The 20,232-nt window shown below is 42.0% G+C and overlaps 1 protein-coding gene across 9 annotated transcripts in view; it reads right to left on the reverse strand.

Moving 5' to 3' along the window:
• Utrn (utrophin) overlaps positions 1 to 20,232 on the reverse strand; it is a 497,313-nt gene that overhangs the window by 145,221 nt on the left and 331,860 nt on the right. For 8 of the 9 annotated variants that reach the window (XM_052751043.1, XM_052751044.1, XM_052751047.1 and 5 more), the window contains one exon: positions 4,316 to 4,488. In XM_052751043.1, coding sequence (XP_052607003.1) covers positions 4,316 to 4,488 — 173 coding nt within the window. Of the gene's footprint in view, positions 1 to 4,315; positions 4,489 to 13,744; positions 13,874 to 20,232 lie in introns of those variants that run through there. The other variant, XM_052751049.1, reaches the window with a different exon arrangement.

Raw genomic sequence — 20,232 nt, forward strand, 5'->3', positions numbered from 1 at the left:
CTAGGACACATGAGACCCCGTCCAAAGGAAGGAAAGGAGGTGGGGTGAGGGAGGAGAGAGGAGAGGGGGGAAACAGCTTTCATTTATCAATATAAACCAATGTTCACAGAGCACCCCTTAGGTGCCACACTGCTTCCAGAACGAAAAGGCAAACTGTCAACATTCTAAGGTCAAATTAGGATAAATTCAAGTTCACCAAATACACGCCCAAGATGGGAAATCTGACAGCCGCTCTACAAGGTACAGGACTCAGCCCTGGAAGAATGTGGACTTCAACCAGCCAAGGCTTTGGTTAAGCAACAGAAAGGGGAAAAAAAATATATTGCACATCTATACTGTACACAAGTCAAAACACATTAGCAAAGTTAGTCTCCTAAAGTGTATAAGGGTCTCAGTGAAGAGGAGGCTAAGCCATATTACCTCTGGTAGCATTAAAAAAAAACTGTACAGAATGAAATCTGTAATTCTGGGTACAAATGTGATTTTTCAGTTTATTATGAAGCCCATTGATTTTAAATTGTGTTATAAAAACAACAAAAACCTTAACTAATGTAACTAAGAATCTAGCTGTCATGTAACAACATTCAAAACAGATTATTCCTGCTCCCAAAATGAACATGAAGACCCATCAAGAAAAACACTGAGTCCTTAAAATTCAGTCATTAAAGAGTACCCCAAAGCTATGATCTGATATGGTTGTCACCTGTGATGTGTGGCTATTGAATCATAAATTTAGGTTCATTAAGATAAATGAGATTTAAATTCAGTCCCTCGTTTATATTAGCCACATTGTAAGAGTTCAATCCGCCACTTATAGCTAATGGGTCATGAAGAAACCAGATGGACTGGGCTCCTCCTGTCATTGCTGAGAGCCCTACTGAGACGTTCTAACAGGAAGAGAGTAGAATCTTGTTCTCTTACATTCAGGAAAAGGCGACTTTAGTTTTATAATGTGGATAGTTTAACCAACTCCTTAAGGTTAAGAATGGAGCTGTAAAATGTCGTAACATGTAATATAAAGGATGATGGCAAATGGTCATCTTCTCTAAGGGCTTGAAACGGTGCCCCAAACTTTTAAGAGGCTTATAAAAGAAACGCAAGATAGAATTTTATCTTTGAACTCTGTTTCCATTACAGTTGACAACTTCCCCGGCCTTTGAAATCTCTTGTTAAGATGGATCTATATTAAACATCATTAAGCTGATAAGAAGATATTTAATTAGCATAGTCTTACATTCAATAAATTTAATTTTAAAATGTAAGTCATGCCATTCAATCTTGAATTTATTAGTATAATGCCAATTCAGTTTTACAAGTGATCATAAAATAGTGCCAGCATTCTTAAGAGCCTATTTTAAAAGTGAAATCTTAAGTCTCCCAGCACTTGGGAGGCAGAGGGAGGCGGATCTCTGTGAGTTCGAGGCCAGCCTGGTCTCCATAGTGAGTTCCAGGAAAGGCGCAAAGCTACACAGAGAAACCCTGTCTCGAAAAACCAAACCAAACCAAGCCAAAACAAAACAAAAAACCAGGAACCATATGGTCCTACAGATAAGGATTAAGATGATAAAGGGGCAGAAATACAGCTGCATTTTTGTCTAAAAGAAAAATAGATGGGGAAGTGATGCTGGACTAGCCACGTGAGGCTACAATTAACCACTTATCCCTATGTGACAGAGCTCCTTTTTCAGACAGTCTTCCAAGCCCAGTTTATGGCTGAGACTCTGATGTTTGGTGTCCATAGCAGTCATAAATACTCAGAGTATTCCCACTGGCTTCTAGGCAAGGCAAAGGGAGGAAATTAACCTCTATTAAAGATCGTTTCAAGCAAAGTAAGCAATTAAGAGAAAAGGTAATTTTCAATTAATTACAGGGAAGAGTAGTGGATGAGCCTGAAGAAATATAAAAGACATTGGAAAATTTGATACCAACAGAAGGCAATGTGAGCAACAGGCAGGACTCCAGAGGCCAGAAAGGAAACAGCTGAGGAGGGGCCTGAACAGCAACCCCGCCCACATCATTTGCATATATAATAAAGTGGGTGGGACTGGAAATAGAATAGCCCAGAGAGGAATTTTTCTTCCCAATAGACCTTCAGAGAAAGGTTTTTCGCCCCCACTCTTGCATGGAGGGTGCCTCACACGGAAAGCCACCTTGAGCAGTGACTGCTGGGAATTCATCATTCCAGGGTTGAGTACAGTTGTGTGAGACTGACTACTGTACACTTTACATGGCTACCAAGTAAAGTAATTGTTCTAAATGGGCATGGTGGCACTTGTCTATAATCTCAGCACTCTGTGGATGAAGGATGAAGAAGAGGTAAAGGCCAGGGCCTAGGGAGACAGTTCACAAGTTACTGCTCATGCAGAGGACTCAGGCTGGTTCCCAGTATCTACATGGCAGCTCACAGTTACCCATAATTCCAGTTCCAGGGGACACAATGTCCTCTTCTGTCCCCATGGACTGCTACACACATGGTGCACATACATTTACAAGGGTCATATACATGCACATAATAAAAATAAGGGATTTTTCTGGTTTGTTTGTTTGTTTGTTTTAAAGAAAGCATCAAAGGCCAACCTTGGCTACATAACAAACTCAAAACCAGTCTGGGCTATAGGACACTTATCTTTAAAAGGTGTATTCCTTTAATTCCAGCACTTGAGAGCAAAGTCACGCAGATTTCTGTGAGTTCAGGGTCAATGTGGTCTATAAAGTGAGTTCTAGGACAGCCAATGCTACATAGTAAAGCCCTGTCTCAGATAGATAGGTAGGTAGATAGATAGGCAGACAGACAGACAGACAGACAGACAGATAGATAGATAGATAGACAGACAGATAGGAACTCTTGAGGACTGAGGGATAAGAGACTTAATTAGAAAGAGAGAGTGGAGAGAAAACACAGAATAGACTCAGGTAGGCCTGGATTCTTATCTACCAGCCCAGAACTTTATTCCACAGGTCTATTTATAACAATGCCAAGAGGTAGAGCAAAAGAGCTCCCCCTTGCTAGTTACAGTCACTTGGTACCCAGGCCCAAGGTCCAATCAACCTCTTATGCAGTCCTGCTGGGTACAGCCACTAAGAAACCTAATGGGCTCCAATAGATAGATAGATAGATAGATAGATAGATAGATAGATGGATAGATGGATAGATGGATAGATGGATAGATGGATAGATGGATAGATGGATAGATGGATAGATGGATAGATGGATAGATGGATAGATGGATAGATGCATGGATGCATGGATGCATGGATGCATGGATGCATGGATGATGCATGGATGCATGGATGATGCATGGATGATGCATGGATGATGCATGGATGGATGCATGGATGGATGCATGGATGGATGCATGGATAGATGCATGGATGGGATGAACAGATAGATGATAGATAGATAGATAGATAGATAGATAGATAGATAGATAGATAGATAGACAGATAGGCTCTAACAATGTTAACACAGTACAAGATATATAATATTAAAGTAAACATTTGACAATTAGCAGGTGTCAGTGACATTATCATAACTGTTGTAAGGATTACAACATGAATATCTGTGAACAGCTTGGTGCACAAAGCAGAATGCAATGAGTATAAAAGAGACAAAAACTTCTATTTACCTATTCTTTTGGTTGTGCTGAGGATTGAACCCAAGACCTCACCCAGGGTGAGTGCTCTACTGCTAAGTACATCTCCAGTTCCAACTTGCAAGAAAATAAACTTTGGATTTCAATCTTAAATTCTGATAGAGTTGTACAGGTGACAGACTGTCCTTTCTTTTTCAGATACACAAAAATTTACATAAGCACATGTGCACGGAAGGACGCAGACACACACACACATGCTGTGGGATGTTCTGTATGGCAAATGTGTTGCTGATTGGTCAATAAATAAAACACTGATTGGCCATTGGTTAGGCAGGAAGGGTAGGCAGGACAAGGAGGAGAATAAAGCTGGGAAGTGAAAGGCTGAGTCAGAGAGACACTGCCAGCCGCCACGATGACAAACAGCATGTGAAGATGCCGGTAAGCCACGAGCCATGTGGCAAGGTATAGATTAATGGAAATGGATTAATTTAAGCTGTAAGAACAGTTAGCAAGAAGCCTGCCATGGCCATACAGTTTGTAACCAGTATAAGTCTCTGTGTTTACTTGGTCGGGTCTGAGCGGCTGTGGGACTGGCAGGTGAGAGAGATTTATCCTGACTGTGGGCCAGGCAGGAAAACTCCAGCTACACACACACACACACACACACACACACACACACACATTTTATTTTATTATGATATTATGATATTGAGTATTCTGACCTGATGCTAGCCGACTTTGCTTTCAAATCATTCCATCTTTGGTTCATGTCATCCAGTCGATGTTGGAGCATTGTCGCCTCCTCAGAATTCCCCAGTGCTTTCACCATCTTCTGCCTGTTGCCATCGATGCTTTTAAATATGTCATTGTGCGCATCAATTTCGGCCTGGATGTCCTAAAGAGAAAAGCAAAGGGATGACGCAAATGCTAAAGGTCAGCAAGACATGCCAGGGGATTTCTGCAAAGCTACTTTTGTATTCACAGAAGTTGTTTTCAATCGAAACACTTCATTTTACCATCTGTAATATATAACAAGAGCGAGTGTTCCCACAGCTCTGACATTGAAAATAACAGCCTTTAAATCTTCAATACATTGATTCGCCATGTCCTAAAAGTGGAATTTATAATAATCTACATTTCAACTATTTGCCTATTTGATGTCAGTATTTTAGGGTGAGTGGGCAGCTTTTGAAATTTTCTAACTATTAATACAAATCACTGAATTTTGCTTAACATTCAGTGTGATTATTTCTTTCTATTCTTTATACATGGCCAAAGCAAGATACTATGTAATCTTGGATGTTTTTTACATTTTCACAAACTTGCTTTCCCTAGGTGGGCCTGCCCTCTCCATCACATAAAATATATTCTAAGACTTTTGAAGAATATTCATATGTACATTTATCTTCATTAAGAAATAATAAGGAGGAAATAATTTTTCTTCTATTAAATAGGAAGATAGTTTACTTGATGGGAAGAAGAATAAAGTGAAAATTAACAACAAAATTTCTTACAGAATACAAGGAAGCACATGGCAATTTACAAATAAAGCTGTAAAACTATTGTCAAAGTAACTATCTTAAGACCATTAATGCATAAATACATTCAACAAATTGCTTGCTTTAAAGTGAAAACTATAATACATTGGTGGTAATAAGCAACTGAGTTTGAAAACCAAGGTACCAAAGTATATGCTATGTTTTCTTAAATTTTAAAGATATTTTTCAAATTATTATATACACTTGTATGTAAGACAACAGAAATACATTAAAAGATTGAGAAAAAAATCAGAGTAATACAATCTTCACCTAAAGGGGTGATAGAAAAATCTAGATTTTCTTCTGTGTGTATTTCTCTGAATTTTGAAAAGTTTCTACATACCCTCAACAACACTTTTAGTAATAGACTAGGAATATAATAAGTAATAGTCACTAAGAATGAACAAATGATTATGAAATTACTAACTTAAAACAGGCACCAGAGGGGGCCATACAGGTGTGGTCCTCTTTTCCATATCTCATAATGTAGATTAAGCATTGTGCAAGAGCCTCACAGAATGAATCTCAATTAGGAAGAGGAGCATGCACTCTTCAACACCACAGTTTCCGGCCCTTCTCAGCCGGTCTTCCTTTATAAGCCTTTTATAATGCTCTGAGGTTTTGTGCCTCCCAACCCCATAGACAGATTGAAATTTTACTCCTAATGCGATAGTATGAAGAGATGAAGCCTTGGATAGATGGTCTGGTCCTGAGGTAGCATCCTTTTGACAGGATTAACGCCCTAATGGAAAAGAGGCCCCCAAAGGCTGTCTTGCCTTTTCTACTATGAAAGGACATAATATGAAGGCATCATCCCTGAATCAGAAAGTGGGCTCTCACCACACACCAAATCTGTGGGTGTCTTCAGAATGGGGAGAAATAAGTTCTACTGTCTACAGTCCGATTGTCTCATGGCACTTTGGTACAGCAGCCCAAACTGAGATAGCCTCCATCTTCCTGAGGTTCTCCAATTCTAAATGAGCATGGGGGAAATTCAAATAAAAGTTCATTGACTGTTCAGAATCAGCATTCTAGCAAATCTGAGGCCAGTCTGGGTTTCCTTTCTGAGACCCTGTCTTTTTTTTTTCCTCTCACTACTTGAATCATAAAATCTGCAGTATCATTGAGTATCACCTACATATCACATATAGATCTGTATATAAAACTTAGAAGACTAGTTTTGCAATGCTATAGATCTATATCATCACCACATTTCTCAAGACACTCAATGGCACAATCAAACAAGGCCTCTCTTTGCTTTCCATTGCCAAGAGAACTTGGCCTCACATTCGCTGCACAGATTCCTAAGCATCAGTGGACCACACCTAGAGTCACAACATAGCCCCAAGCCACAACATCCTGACATGAGATCTGTCTCCTGACTACTACTTCCCTTCATATTCAAGATACAGAAAGACAGACATACAATAGGATATAGAAACACTTCAGTATATTTCACAAATGCCTCCGTAACATCAGAAGTTTGGATACTGAAAGTGTGAAGCAAATTTCTCGCAATCGTGGCGGGTGATGTGTTTTCCAATTCAGCAAAGGCGGTGAATGGGATAAAACAGCAAGGCTGCAGAGAATGGGCTCGGCCAATGAAGATACACAGCCCTGAAATCTCTGAGGGAGAGCACTAGAATGATGCTCATGCTGGAATAAGGCTTTCAAAGTGTGCTGAAGGCCCTTCCATACTCGAACAACATCAACAGTTAGGAAGAAAACTCAACAACCAGAAGGTGATCAAAACAAAAGAAATCAGCATCCATTATTTTGTTTTATTTACTATTTGGTGGCATATTCTGCCAAAATGCCCAGAACTAAAGAAAGAAATTATATTATGTTTCTTCTGCATCCTTCACAGCCTCTGTTATGCAGAGTAAGCCTTACATAAAACAAAATAGATGATATGAAGACCAATGTCATAAAACAAATACTCATACATTTCTTCCATGCAAGCCCATTTTGACAGATTGGCAAATTAGCCACTGTAACGCCAGAAGAAAGTTAGGCAATGGATTGGATGGCAAAGAGGTAAACAGTTAGTTCAGTGTCCTCACTCACAAGTTTTGGATATGAGAAACGTGAAACCATTTAGAAGCCTGTGCTGTGGAGTCCTGTCGAAGTTCTCACTGGAAACTCAGAATTAAATGAAGTTAATGAATCATGCTCCTTGGTAGATAGCTGTGCAGCGATGCGACACTTTTACCATCAAGATGCCGGCCCGGGAGTCTGTGAGGGCACGACCCTCAAGCAGCATCAGATGCTAAAATAAATCAGACTTCCATAAAGGAAGGCTCGCTCTTGGTGCCCATCCGGGAAGATGGGCCCTATTAATGCTTACCGCTTTCACCCTGCAAGCTCTCCGGAAGGTTAAATAGCACTAAATGGTGACTGATAATTAGCAAGGGACTGTAATCCATCTAGAAGCACAAAGCAATTCTCTTTCAAGCTCTTCACATGAGCCAGTCACGTGCACACTGGGCTCAGAGCAAGACAGTCAAGTCGTTGAACTAATACCTGCAAATGGGGCAGGGAAATGTCTTAAGGATGCGTGCAAAGGGCCTAAGCATAATGTGGAGGGTTAAGAAGGAGGAAGGACTAGGAAAAAAGGATGACTACTTTTCCTCTGACCAAAACACCATCAACTGCATAAGATGCAAACTCCATCACAGCTCTCCAGAACAAGGCTGCAAAAGCTAGGCCAGGTTTTCTGATGAGCAAGCAGTGCTTCTGTGAATAGTACCCACTACCTAGGTCCAGTAAATGGCATAAAAAGAAAGGCATACATTTATTCTGTTTTGTACTTACTTTGTATTTGATATCTTAGTAGCAGTTTTGCCCTTAGCTAGACATTCCTTTAACAGAGATATAAACAAAGATATTATGATGGATAGCACACACACACATTTGTTTGTGTTGTTTCTGTTTTTGCTTTTGAGACAGGGTCACTATCTCTCTCTCTCTCTCTCTCTCTCTCTCTCTCTCTCTCTCTCTCTCTCTCTCTCTCTCACACACACACACACACACACACACACACACACACACACAGAGTTGTTTGTGGTGGTGTTTCTGTTTTCACTTTTGAGACAGGGCATCACTACGTATCCTAGGCTGATCCTCCCTCCCAACCTTTCAAGTACTACGTTTACAAACACAGACCACCATGCCCAGATATAGTTTGTTTCCCATGTCTTATGAACAATAGCAGCCTAATGGTGTAGGTAAACATGTTCCTTTAGATCAGCCCAACAGAACCGTATGAACATTCTGACAGCACATAATCCCACCAGCCAACCTCAACAGTGAAACCCCTGCTAGACTAGATGCATCCTCTTTGAGACTAGTTGACACAACTTTATTTTTGCATGGTTTATTTCTCTAACCCTATATGGCTATAGCAATGTTTCCTCGGAGGAGTGTTGATCCCTGTCCAGAAGGTGGAAAAAGGAGGTTGGCAATTACTTCCCGAGCCTGTCCCAAAGCTTGGGTTAAATAAACAAAGCAACTCATCGGAGGGAAATAAATCCAGCGAGCCTTTTAAAAGTCACGCTGGATCTGAGAGACAGTGAAGATAGAGGGAAAGAAACACTGGAGGATTATCACCAGAACCTTTTGTTTTAAAGATGAGATTCATAACTTGAAAAAAAAAAGATCCAGATAGTTTCCAAAGAAAAATAAACAAGTCAAATCAGAAGCATGTTTTCACAGTTTGTAAGTTGTAATGTTATTCAATTACTTATTGATTGCAATTATGCTATTAATTAATACAACATTTTCTTCCAATAATTAGTCATGCAACTTTCAATCAAGCTATTGCATCATATTTTAGCATTAGCATCTCATTTTGACAGTCGGGTTGACAGTACTGACAGAAACCTTTACAAATTCAGAAATCAATTTTAATAATGTTCTTCTCCCCTCATTTATGATGTAAATGCATGTTAGATCATGGAGTAGAAAAACTTTGGCTCTAGTTTGCTTTGTGCTCCTTGGACAAGACACCGACTAAAACCAACTTGGGGAGGAAAGGATTTATTTCAGCTTACCACTCCCGGGTCACGATCCATCACTGAGGGAAGTCAGGGCAGGAACCTGGATGTGGGAACTGAAGCAGAAACCCCCGAGAAATGCTGCTTACTGCCTTGTTCCTCCTGGTTTGCTTGTGAACCAAGCATGTGAAACGTCCCCCCATAGATTTATGTATTTCAAACCAACTGGAGATGTTTTGAAATGTCGTGGAGACTTTAAGAGAGAGGGTCTCTCTGGAGGATGTAGGTGACAGGCTTGAGCATTATAACCTGGCCCCACTTTCCTACCTCCAATCCAGCTTTTTCTGCTGTTGGACCTGCCCATCTATGAGCAAAGCATCCTAGCTAGCTACTACAAGGAGGGAACAGAATCACTCTGGCCACCATGCCTTCTCCAACATGACAGAGTGCTACCTATGAACTGTGGTTCTCTTATAACTTTTAAAATATTAGCATCATGCTTAAGGAGGTAAATGGCATAAAGATACATTATATGCATTTGTGACTATGTTGTCACTATGAAAAGCGTCTTCCTTTAAAAATTCACCAAGAGAATGCTGCTATCCAGACACATGGTAAGGGACCCTCGAAGGAGACTATAATCCACCACAGTGTATCATATGCTTCAAAGCTGTGATAGAACATTTTGAATATCTGAATAGCAACAAAATGATAAATGTTTTGGATGATGGATGGCTTAAAGAGCCTGAGTTCATCATGACATAATATATAAATGTAGCAACATGTCACACACCACCCCATAAAGATGTATGATTATCATCTGTCAATTAAAAACAAAAACAAAACCCTTAGAATGGCCATTATCATTTATCATCTAGCAGCAGGCTACAAAAATTAATAAAGGTGATAGTCATTTAAAACGTCACTGAGCTAAACTGCCCATTACTCAGTCCTCTGTATAATTAAGGGACAGAAACAACCGTACACAATGAAAGCGCAGGACAGCATGTCACTAAAGCCACGATGCTTCCTTTATGAAGTATGTGCAAGGAAAACACTGATGAATATCTATCAATGTGAGCTTGTTGTGCAGTCATCCTAAGGCTCACACACATGGCTGCGTATGGTTTAAGGCTACAGACAGACATGCTTGTTGGCAGCTCCATCTTATTGTAAGGTCCTTTTCCTCTGGTAAGAGGTTCCTCCTCTTATCAGATTTTGAATATCCAAATAGCCAGCATGGCTCCCTAATCTTTGATGAGCATCTCTATGTGTACCAGAATACTTCCTGCCTCCTGGATCACCAGGGTCTCATAACATGGTGGTTCCAAGTGCTGTGTGCCCACCCTGCTGGAAACCACGATCCTGGGAGTAGATGTTCAATCATTTGCAAGATTCAGCTATGGATGAAAATAACTAAACCATTGGACTTCTCTAAAAATACTGTGGCTTCCTCTTCCTCTCCACAGACTGCTGCTGTAAAAGGCAGGCAGAAGGTCTGCTTTCATCCCATTCAGGAATCTTAATTACCTAACAAGTTTATCTCTCACTATTAGTCACCACTGGGTAACCTACCAAGCACTGATCTCAGTTACCAAACATACCACGATCTGTATCCACTATCCCGATATTGGTTCTTGGATTTACTAAAGCCAGAGATGGCTTCAGAAATAGAGCAAAATCAACATTTGGTTGTGATAACCTATCATCTGATTGAACAGTTATAACTGCTGGTATGAACAGGATGACATCACTAAGGCAAGTGTTCAATCTACAACCAATACTGATGAGGAGAAAACTAAGGGAATTGAAAGTAAAGGGAGTCCACCATTGCACAAGGTAGGTCTGCTTCTGTATCCCATGGAATAAAGGGAGTCCACCATTGCACAAGGTAGGTCTGCTTCTGTATCCCATGGAATAAAGGGGGTCCACCATTGCACAAGGTAGGTCTGCTTCTGCATCCCATGGAATAAAGGGAGTCCACCATTGCACAAGGTAGGTCCGCTTCTGTATCCCATGGAATAAAGGGAGTCCACCATTGCACAAGGTAGGTCCGCTTCTGCATCCCATGGAATAAAGGGAGTCCACCATTGTACAAGGTAGGTCCGCTTCTGCATCCCATGGAATAAAGGGAGTCCACCATTGCACAAGGTAGGTCCGCTTCTGTATTCCATGGAATAAAGGGGGTCCACCATTGCACAAGGTAGGTCTGCTTCTGTATCCCATGGAATAAAGGGGGTCCACCATTGCACAAGGTAGGTCCGCTTCTGTATTCCATGGAATAAAGGGGGTTCACCATTGCACATGGTAGGTCACCTTCTGTATTCCATAGAATAAAGGGAGTCCACCAATGCATGTGATAGGTCCGCTTCTGCACCCCATGGGGTAATGGGAGTTGAGTCCACCACTGCACACGACAGCACCAGCACCCATCGCTTTCCAATTACAACAGTTCACACTTTTCCATAGAAAAGGCAGAGCTGCTTTCAGAGTTGGAGAAAAGGAGGTAGCTGCATCTGAGAGGTGTGAAGTGGGGAAATCTTTCCAGAATCCAGTTTTCCTGGCAAGGACTTAATGGAGCATAAGCTCCATAAATGAAACAGCTCTGTGAAAACAGACAAAGGGTTTTTTTTTTTTAAAGGTGTGAGTTGGAAAAATGCACATTCGTGGATGATGACTTCCTCCTGGTGAAACACATAAAGGTGTCACTTTCACCGGGGCATTTTGAAGATGTCCCCCACAAAAGGAAGCATAGACAAACTCCATACTCAATGGAAGCAGGACCGTTTCCTTGAAATCTACCCTTGGAGAAAAATTTCAAATCAAGCCTTTAACAGACATATGCCTCCTTTTCCTGTCAAGTCAACTACTAAAGTAAAAACAGGATTAAGACACCTTAAGAGACTAAGGTTTGGGGGTTGAGAGAGAAAGCCTACCAACACCAGAACATCTCACTCTACCCACAAAGTGGCCCAGAGGCTTAAGAAAGTAGGTTGCTCACCTCAGCTATCTGACCTAAGCTTGAAGACTAATAGCGGCAATTACAATTCAAAAGTCCAGCTATTGCACTGTAATTACTGTGGGGAGGGGGGACAGGGTGGGGTGGCAAGCATGAATTATTCATGTCACATATGCTCTACACCTTTTTAGGAGGAAAGAGACAAAATCTGCAGAAAACGACCTAACAGACCTCTTTACGGTCATAAAGTGTGTCACCTGCTGTTCCCAGGTGCTATAAGGACAAGAGTCTTTCCTTTCAAACCCACTGTGAGCCAGCCCTTGCTCTCCAGAATTCAGATGCTTAACGACAATGAAAGCAATAGGTCAAAGTCTGCCCCATGTTACACTCAAAGCCCCGCTACTACAGTTGGGGTGCAAACAGAGTCAGGGAGCAACCACTCTGCAAGAAGGAGCTAACTTCTTTCTTCTGTACACACTTCTGACATTCTGTTCCCATTGTTGGGAGGCCAAGATGGCTGTAACCGTTCAGGAAAATGTCCAGCACCTTTTAAAGTGGTATCACTTTTTTGCATCTTTTTTCCTCTGGCGGTTGTTATTCCTCAGAAAAAGCCTATTAATTCTTTGAATGATTCAACAGAGTCTTGCTTATATGTGTACTTTCAGTGAACAGTGGGGGAAAACCAGAGCACATATTTAACAGTTGACAAACAGGTCATCTGTGCTGGAAGGGATAAAGGACTCTGCTTCTTTCTTTTCTTTCTCTCCTCGATTCTTTAAGGAGCAGAGACTGGAACAAGACTGGCACTCAGGAAGCCACTAACTGGCACGGGAAGGTTTCTGCTTCGTTTAATTCTCAAAGTGAGGAGGTAGCTTTCTGCAGGCTGCGCTCCACCCTGGGGTGTGCCAAGAGCCTTGGGGGGAGTGAGGATGCCAAATGCAAAAACTATTAATCCAAGCCTTAAACCCTATCCACTTTTAAAAACAGAGCGTCTGAAGGAAAAGCCTGACAGCAGATCTGCCATCATTACCACGGGGCAGCTTCTGGGCTCAGAACAGGGTCCTCAGACAGGGCTGCAACCGCAGGCTGAGCAGCAGGAGCAGCAGCAGCAGCAGCAGCAGCCTGAGCGATAAACAGACCTGAGGGGCATGGAAAACAGAACGCAGGCCTGATGAAGTCAGGCTTTGGCACCCAAACCCAGTGTTTGTTGCTGGGTTTGGCTATTGTTTTGTTTTCTCCCCCAAATAAATGGCAATTAAATTACCAGCTGACTTGAATATAAGCCATCCCTTCTGATGTGGAATGTTAAAGCTGACAAGCATCAGAACTCGTCCTGACCAAGGGGGAAAAAAATAACTGTGTTCCTAAAAACAAAATCTCAAAGAAGCTATTTTAAAAATGCTTTATAAATTAACACTAAACAATCGAGGAGGAAGAGGCAGAAAGAGAACGAGAAGGGGGGGGAGGAGGAGGAGGAGGAGGAGGAGGAGGAGGAGGAGGAGGAGGAGGAGGAGGAGGAAGAAGAAGAAGAAGAAGAAGAAGAAGAAGAAGAAGAAGAAGAAGAAGAAGAAGAGGAAATAAAAGGAGGAAGACGAAGAAAGAGGAGAGGCGAAATGGGGGAAGGAAAAAGTGCGTCCGTGAAGTTTGCTTTCTGCGTACCTTTTCAAATTTTGTCAACAATTCTCGTAAGCCGAAGTTCAGACCAATCATCGTCCGGGAGCCCTTGAAGCCTACATCCTCCTGGCAAACTTCCTTCAGACAACAGCGTCCAACTTCTAAAACCCGTATCTTTTCTAGCTATACTTTCAAATCCTTTGTAAAATCCTTTACAATCCCTGCCCTTGAGCGGTGGTGGCCCATGAGCATCAGCAGCTTGCGCTGGGACATTTTAGCCACCCCACCTTGGGTCCGCTTTTTTCACGGACTTCGGAGCTCGGAAGGCAGAGACTTGCTTCTGTGTTTTCTCGTAGCGGTGCTCCAGGAGGCTGGCATGGTCTCCTTTTTTTGCCCTGAGACGCCCAGGGTCTCTTTCTGCTCGCCTCACTAATGACCTGCAGGCCACCACTCTTCTCTCCTGAGCCCAGGCTTAGAGTTTGGTCTCAATTACACACAGCAGAAAGGAAAGGGGGGGAAAGAGCTATAGCCTGGAAACTTGCAAGAGAGAAGGGAGGGAAAAAAAGCCAAGCATTACCAACTATCTCCATTCAGACTGGCTTCAAAAAGAAAAAGAAAGAAAGGAAAAAAAAAATCTGGGTAAAGAGCCAGTTTTCAAACAGCACGACTTATGTAGAATTCCAGTAAGCAGGAGTGTGCTCTGAGCTGAAGAAACGCCAAAGAACCCGAGACAGGAGACCACCGGTTCCCACTCTCCCAGACAGCAGCCGCCGGCTGAGTTGCTATGGTGACCACCAAGCTAGTTTCTCTCCGCTTCCCCACTTCAGCTCAGCCTAGGGGATATGCTGTCAGTGCCGCGGAGCTAAAAGTTTTAAAAGTTGCTTGGCTTGGGTGCGGAGGAAAGGTCTTGAGACAAATCCCATGATGCCCTCCGCAGGGCAGGGTGCGCAGCTGCCGAGAGCAGCCTGTAGCAGCCCCAGTGACTCCCAGACCTGATCTGCCAGCCCTGTGGCAATCGGCTCTCTCCTCAGCCCTTGTTTATTATTTTAATCAGCATCCTCCCTTTCCACCACCCCTCACCCAGCTTCACTGAAGCTTACTCCCACTTCCTGGAGGCCTCCCGGCCCCAAACTTCAGTACAGTATCCTTTACATTGTCTTAGTCCTGAATAGACCCCAGGATCCATATTCCCCTTGGGAGCCCACCCATGAAAAGAAAAGGGAGTGGGTGTGCCGCACAATACCAGCCACAAAAGAAAACAGGCTTGATTAATTCCATTATTTGTGCAAAGAAAATAAAAAGGGCTGTAAAGGCAAAATGACGAGGAAAATACTTTTTAAAAGTTCTTTGATCTTATTAAAAAGTCACTCAGACTGTTTTCATAGGGAGAATTTGATACTGACACAACACGAGAGAAAATATTCTAATTTTAACAGCCAATGACACTGAACTTACTTCCCACCTTGATGGTACTCAGAGAAGCATGAAGTTTCAGGTGTGGTGACTTTAGAAGAAAAAGTTCAGAATGAACTATATCTTCTTTGTCCTGGTCCCAGGCATCCTACAGCTCTGCTGTTTTGGCTTCACATAGCTATTTAGCATAGCAATAAAAGCTAAGAATGGCAGGAATGTCCATAGGAAACATCTTTCTCTAGCTCTCGGAGGATTTTATCATCAACAGTATTTTAACAGTGACACATTACAAACGGAATGATGTTAATATAACCAAGTTTACTTTTTATATCAAGTCAATAGCCAAAGGTTGGGAATACACGTTAAAATCAGAACATCGTTTCCCCAATGACTACTCCAATTTCTTGAGTATCAGAGTCGTTAGCACCCATTTAAACCTATGAGAAAGAAAAAGGGGTTCCTTTTCACATCAGAGAAGAACAAGAATGCGCCAGGAATGAGTATCCATCACTGCTTCTTCGTGTTTCTGATTTTCAAGCCCCTTTGCTTCCCACCTCATTTCCAACTTATTTTCACAGCAGCATTTCAATAGCATGTGTTTTACATATGTCCATTTATACGAAATTTAACAAGCTTTTAAAGTATTTTCATTATTGATTCATAAAAAAAAAAAATCTACATGTCCCCCATGGCAAAATGGCTGGATGTGATTTCCCATGCACTGGATTCAGATGGATAAAGACATACTCTGGATCTCACAGACTCTCGACTTCCTCTAACCACTATTCCAAAAATCTAGAGTAAAACTAATCTGCAGTGTGGCTCAAAGCAGAACTGACAGAAGTGAGGTACCAACGTTCAGAAACCCGGGAGACTCATTCTCAGGAACTGGCCTAACCATGGGACCCGGTCTGCCAGGGCTCAGGCCACATGCTGAGAGATCTTTGAACAGCAGCAAATAAACTTTTTACATAAATTCAAGACAAAAGAAACCACCAACATTGTCATCGCCACCACGGAAAAATAAATAAATAAAGGAGGGAGAGAGAAAAAAAAAAGAGCAACCTCTCTCAGCTGGGCAAAAGTCCAGCTACCACCCAGAGTGCTTGCTGCAGGACCATGAGTTACGTGTGCAAACACGCCGCTCCCCATGCACACATATCAGAAAAGGGAACTGCAAAGACTCTACCCAGCAACAGGCAACAGGACAGCAGAAGCAAGCTCTTACACTTCAAGGGTTTTTACAGCAGACCGAGGAGCACAGTGCCAGAAGAAGTGCCTCCGATATCCTGTACCCCTCCACAAGAATAAAGGTCAAGAGATATATTAACAGCATCCTTTTTAGGGCAGATCCCCCCAAAGGAGACACTTTAATGAGTGAGATAAGTGCATGTGTGTGTTCTGCACAGGCTAAGGATAAAGAAGGTTGTCCCCGTCAGCTCTGCAGTAGACCATCCCAAAGCTGCTGCATCTGGACCAACGCCCGTTCTCAGAGTTGCCATCCTCTGCCAGTAAAGAAGAGAGGGTACTGAGATAGAAATCTCTTCACTGAGGTCAAAAACTATCAGAGATGTAGGAAAACGTAGTTCGATGGCAAAGTGGGCAAAGTGAGTACAAACCAGGGGATCTTTATTCAACATGGAGCACTCCAAGAAGGGGGAGTCACTACCAAGGCATCTTTAAATTCCTGTTTTGATTATCTTTATTCTATCTTTGTGTGTGTGTGTGCGCGCACGCTCACACACGTATGAGAGTATGGGTACCCACAAAGGCTAGAGGAAAGCATTGGGTATGCTGGGGAAGGAATTACAAGAGGTTGTGAGCCACCTGGCCTGGATGCTGGGAACCAAACTCCAGTCCCCTGGAAGGGCAGTATTCACTCTTCACGGCCAGGCAATCTACCTGGTCCCAATCTCTGAATTCCTCCTTTGAATTAAATAATGCAATCATATTAAACCTAAAGCGTTATGTTTACTTGTTTATTTATTGGTATTAGACAACCAAATCCAAGGCCTTCTTATGTGAGCAAGTGCTGGACCATTCAGCTACCTCTCCAGCCTGTAATTCACAGTTTGGTAAGGAGACATTAAAAGCAAGACTTGTAAAATATATATGTACTGAATTGCTTCCGATATACCATTAATGATATTTTCTCTGTTTAAATTCAGTCCATGAAATACCATCTCTGTGATATATACCCCCTTTTTGCACCAAGTTTTTCTTTGATACATTATCTTCTGTAAATCTTATAAATCCTATAGAAGTCTCCAGTGAAATTAAAAAGCCACCAGAGAGACAACAAATTGGATGGTGACATTTGAAGCAGTTGACATTTCCTCAGTTTAAACTAGTGTGCAAATAAATTGCTCACTAATCCTCAAGAGTGGGAATACACTCCACACTCCCGGTCCCTATCAGAAATCAACCTGAATAACCCAGGAATCTTCACTAACTAATCATGTTTCAAAAGTAAGTATACAGTTCCACGAGAAAGTGAAGGAAGGCTCCAGAACTATGGAGAAACACAGGAAAATCCAACCAATAAAATCCAAATCCAAATTACCTAATTAAAACCACATTCCAGTGTCAAAATGAAGAAATCTGTATGGCTTTGGCATGAACTTCCAAAGGCTAGGCTAACGAAGAAACATTCCACATTTAAAAACTGTGTTGCATATAATTTGCTAAAAGATAACTTCTTTGTAATTTTATGAAAGCAACAAGAGATTTTTAGTATTAAACTTAAAGAAAGGCTTTTCTGGGAACAACAACAAAAAAAAAATGGTATTCTCTCCTAGAGTGGTTCTTCAGCATTCCTTCCTTCTAAACCCCAAGCCCACATTTTTTAAAAATGCAACGATAAAGTGTATTTTCTGCATAAAACCTAGCAGATTTCTCCTGATAGTGGCCAACACAACGAACACAAAGAAAAGAAAGACATTTTCGGGGCCACTAAAGCAAAGCATATGGAGGTCAATAGGTGACCATGGATAAATTGGTACATGGCGGCTGACTCACTTGTTACCAAAATGAACAGCTTCAGGCATGGACAAGAGCGCTTTGCCTGCTGTAAGTCCATTCTGACTCAAGGAAAGACTGCTTATTTCTTGTGAGTCAAATAACCTCATTTCTCCTCTCCATAACCGTGCTAACTTGGAGGTAGGAGCTAAAATAAAATAAAATAATAAAGTAGCTCCAAGCCCCTGATCGTGATGGGAGATTTCTCCTCATTGTCTCCCATCACTGTGGTTCCATTAGGAGAGGCTACCCCATCCATTACAGTGCCTCAGTTCGCCTGGGCCAGCAGCGCAGCCTGTCAGCTGCAAGCTATTTAAGGTAATATACAGCCCCAAAGGGCAGAAAGTTCAACCAAGAGATGGAGGCCTAAGCCCCCTGATGAAAGGGGTGAAGTCTCCTTTTATCCGGGGAAGCTGGGCAATATGACTGTACACAAGGTCTGATTTTATAATGTCCACCTTAATAAATGCTGTATCTATTTTGATAATAATACGGGTGGTTGTTGGGAAATAAAAAATATCATTCATAAGACAAATTCAATACTCTATGTGTTCCCATAGTACATGGCCAGAAGATTTTTTTTTTTTTTTTTTTTTTTTTTTTTTTTTTTTTTTTTGGTTTTTCGAGACAGGGTTTCTCTGTGTAGCTTTGCGCCTCTCCTGGAACTCACTTGGTAGCCCAGGCTGGCCTCGAACTCACAGAGATCCGCCTGGCTCTGCCTCCCGAGTGCTGGGATTAAAGGCGTGCGCCACCACCGCCCGGCCCCAGAAGATTTTAACAGGGATGTTGAAGGGCACAAAGAGCTTTTATCTTCCTCAGGAGAATGGGTGGGTGGGGAAGGGGCTCAGGGGCAGGCTCGCCAGCTGATCCATTTCTGAATTAGCCAGCCAGGTGCAGGGGTCAGCTTTCCAGCATCCTCCAAATGTTTAAGGATTCAGAGAGCACTTTATTAGGTGACTCAAAATAATTCCAAGACAAGTTAATGTTCCCAAACTCTATCCTCCTGAAAATGATGCAGCATCAGGCAAGAGTGAATGATCTCAGGTGGCCAAGCATCAGCACTCCAGATGTCTACTGACATTGTAGGGGGAGATGCAGCCATGCCATGGGCTTTAGGAAGAAGACTAGAAAGTCTTCTAGAGGTTTAATAAAGCTTTGCCAACTTGGCAGGACTGCCCAGGTTTAAGAAATAAAAGTCACAACGAAAAATAAAAACTTAACTAGCAGTAAAGAAAATGTCAGAATTACATGTAGAATTTTCTCTCACAAACAAAAAAACAGGTACTTGTTTTAGAAGGACGTTGTTCCTTCACTATGAATAAGTACTTGGGGAACTGAACAGGCAGTGAACACAGGAAAAGGTCAAATTAACCCCAGGAGATCAGCTCAACTTCTGCTTCTAATATGAAGCCCGGGAGTCTTTAGGATTCTTCTGGCTCACAGAATCATAGTTGAGCTGCTGTTTCAACTCTCACCATGTTCCTGCCAGCTCCCTGCTTACTAACTTACTCAGAACTCTGTAAAGCCACACCCAAATCTACCTGAAATTCCTAAGCATGACTATCCTTCACTCACGGCACCCATAGCCAGTCTACGTATTTTCCGTATGAAGCATAAATAAGGCTCCTCAAAAGATAGAGACCATAGTTTTCGCTTTTGGTTTATCTCTCCCTCCCCCCCCCCCACGCTCTGATTGACATGCTGTGTCTTTCCCTCACTTCCTTCTATAGGTGCTCTAACCATTGAGTTCTACAGTGTGCCTTTCTTTCTTCCCAGCATGGTCCACTAAACATAGGCAGTGAACACAGACCATGAAGTGAGGCAGCTTGTAAGAAAACCATGGGCTGATGAGAGAATGAAGTTCTATGCCTGGTAGAACTAGGCTAAACCTCTCCATTTCCTGAAGATTACTAGAACCTTCCCAGTCTGGAGACAGGAGAATTTTAAATGTTATCATCTTTGACACAGAAATTCTATCCACAGGAATTCACAAACATGTGCTTAAGAATGCTCAATAAGGCCTATTAGACACCATCAAAAGCTGAAAAGAATCTAAACATCTATCTATCAACAGGAAATGAGTAAAGAAATGATGGCCGATT

Source organism: Peromyscus californicus, unplaced genomic scaffold, assembly GCF_007827085.1.
Source record: "Peromyscus californicus insignis strain IS unplaced genomic scaffold, ASM782708v3 Scaffold_22__1_contigs__length_63687245, whole genome shotgun sequence".
In the NCBI taxonomy this organism is placed as follows: Eukaryota; Metazoa; Chordata; class Mammalia; order Rodentia; family Cricetidae; genus Peromyscus; species Peromyscus californicus.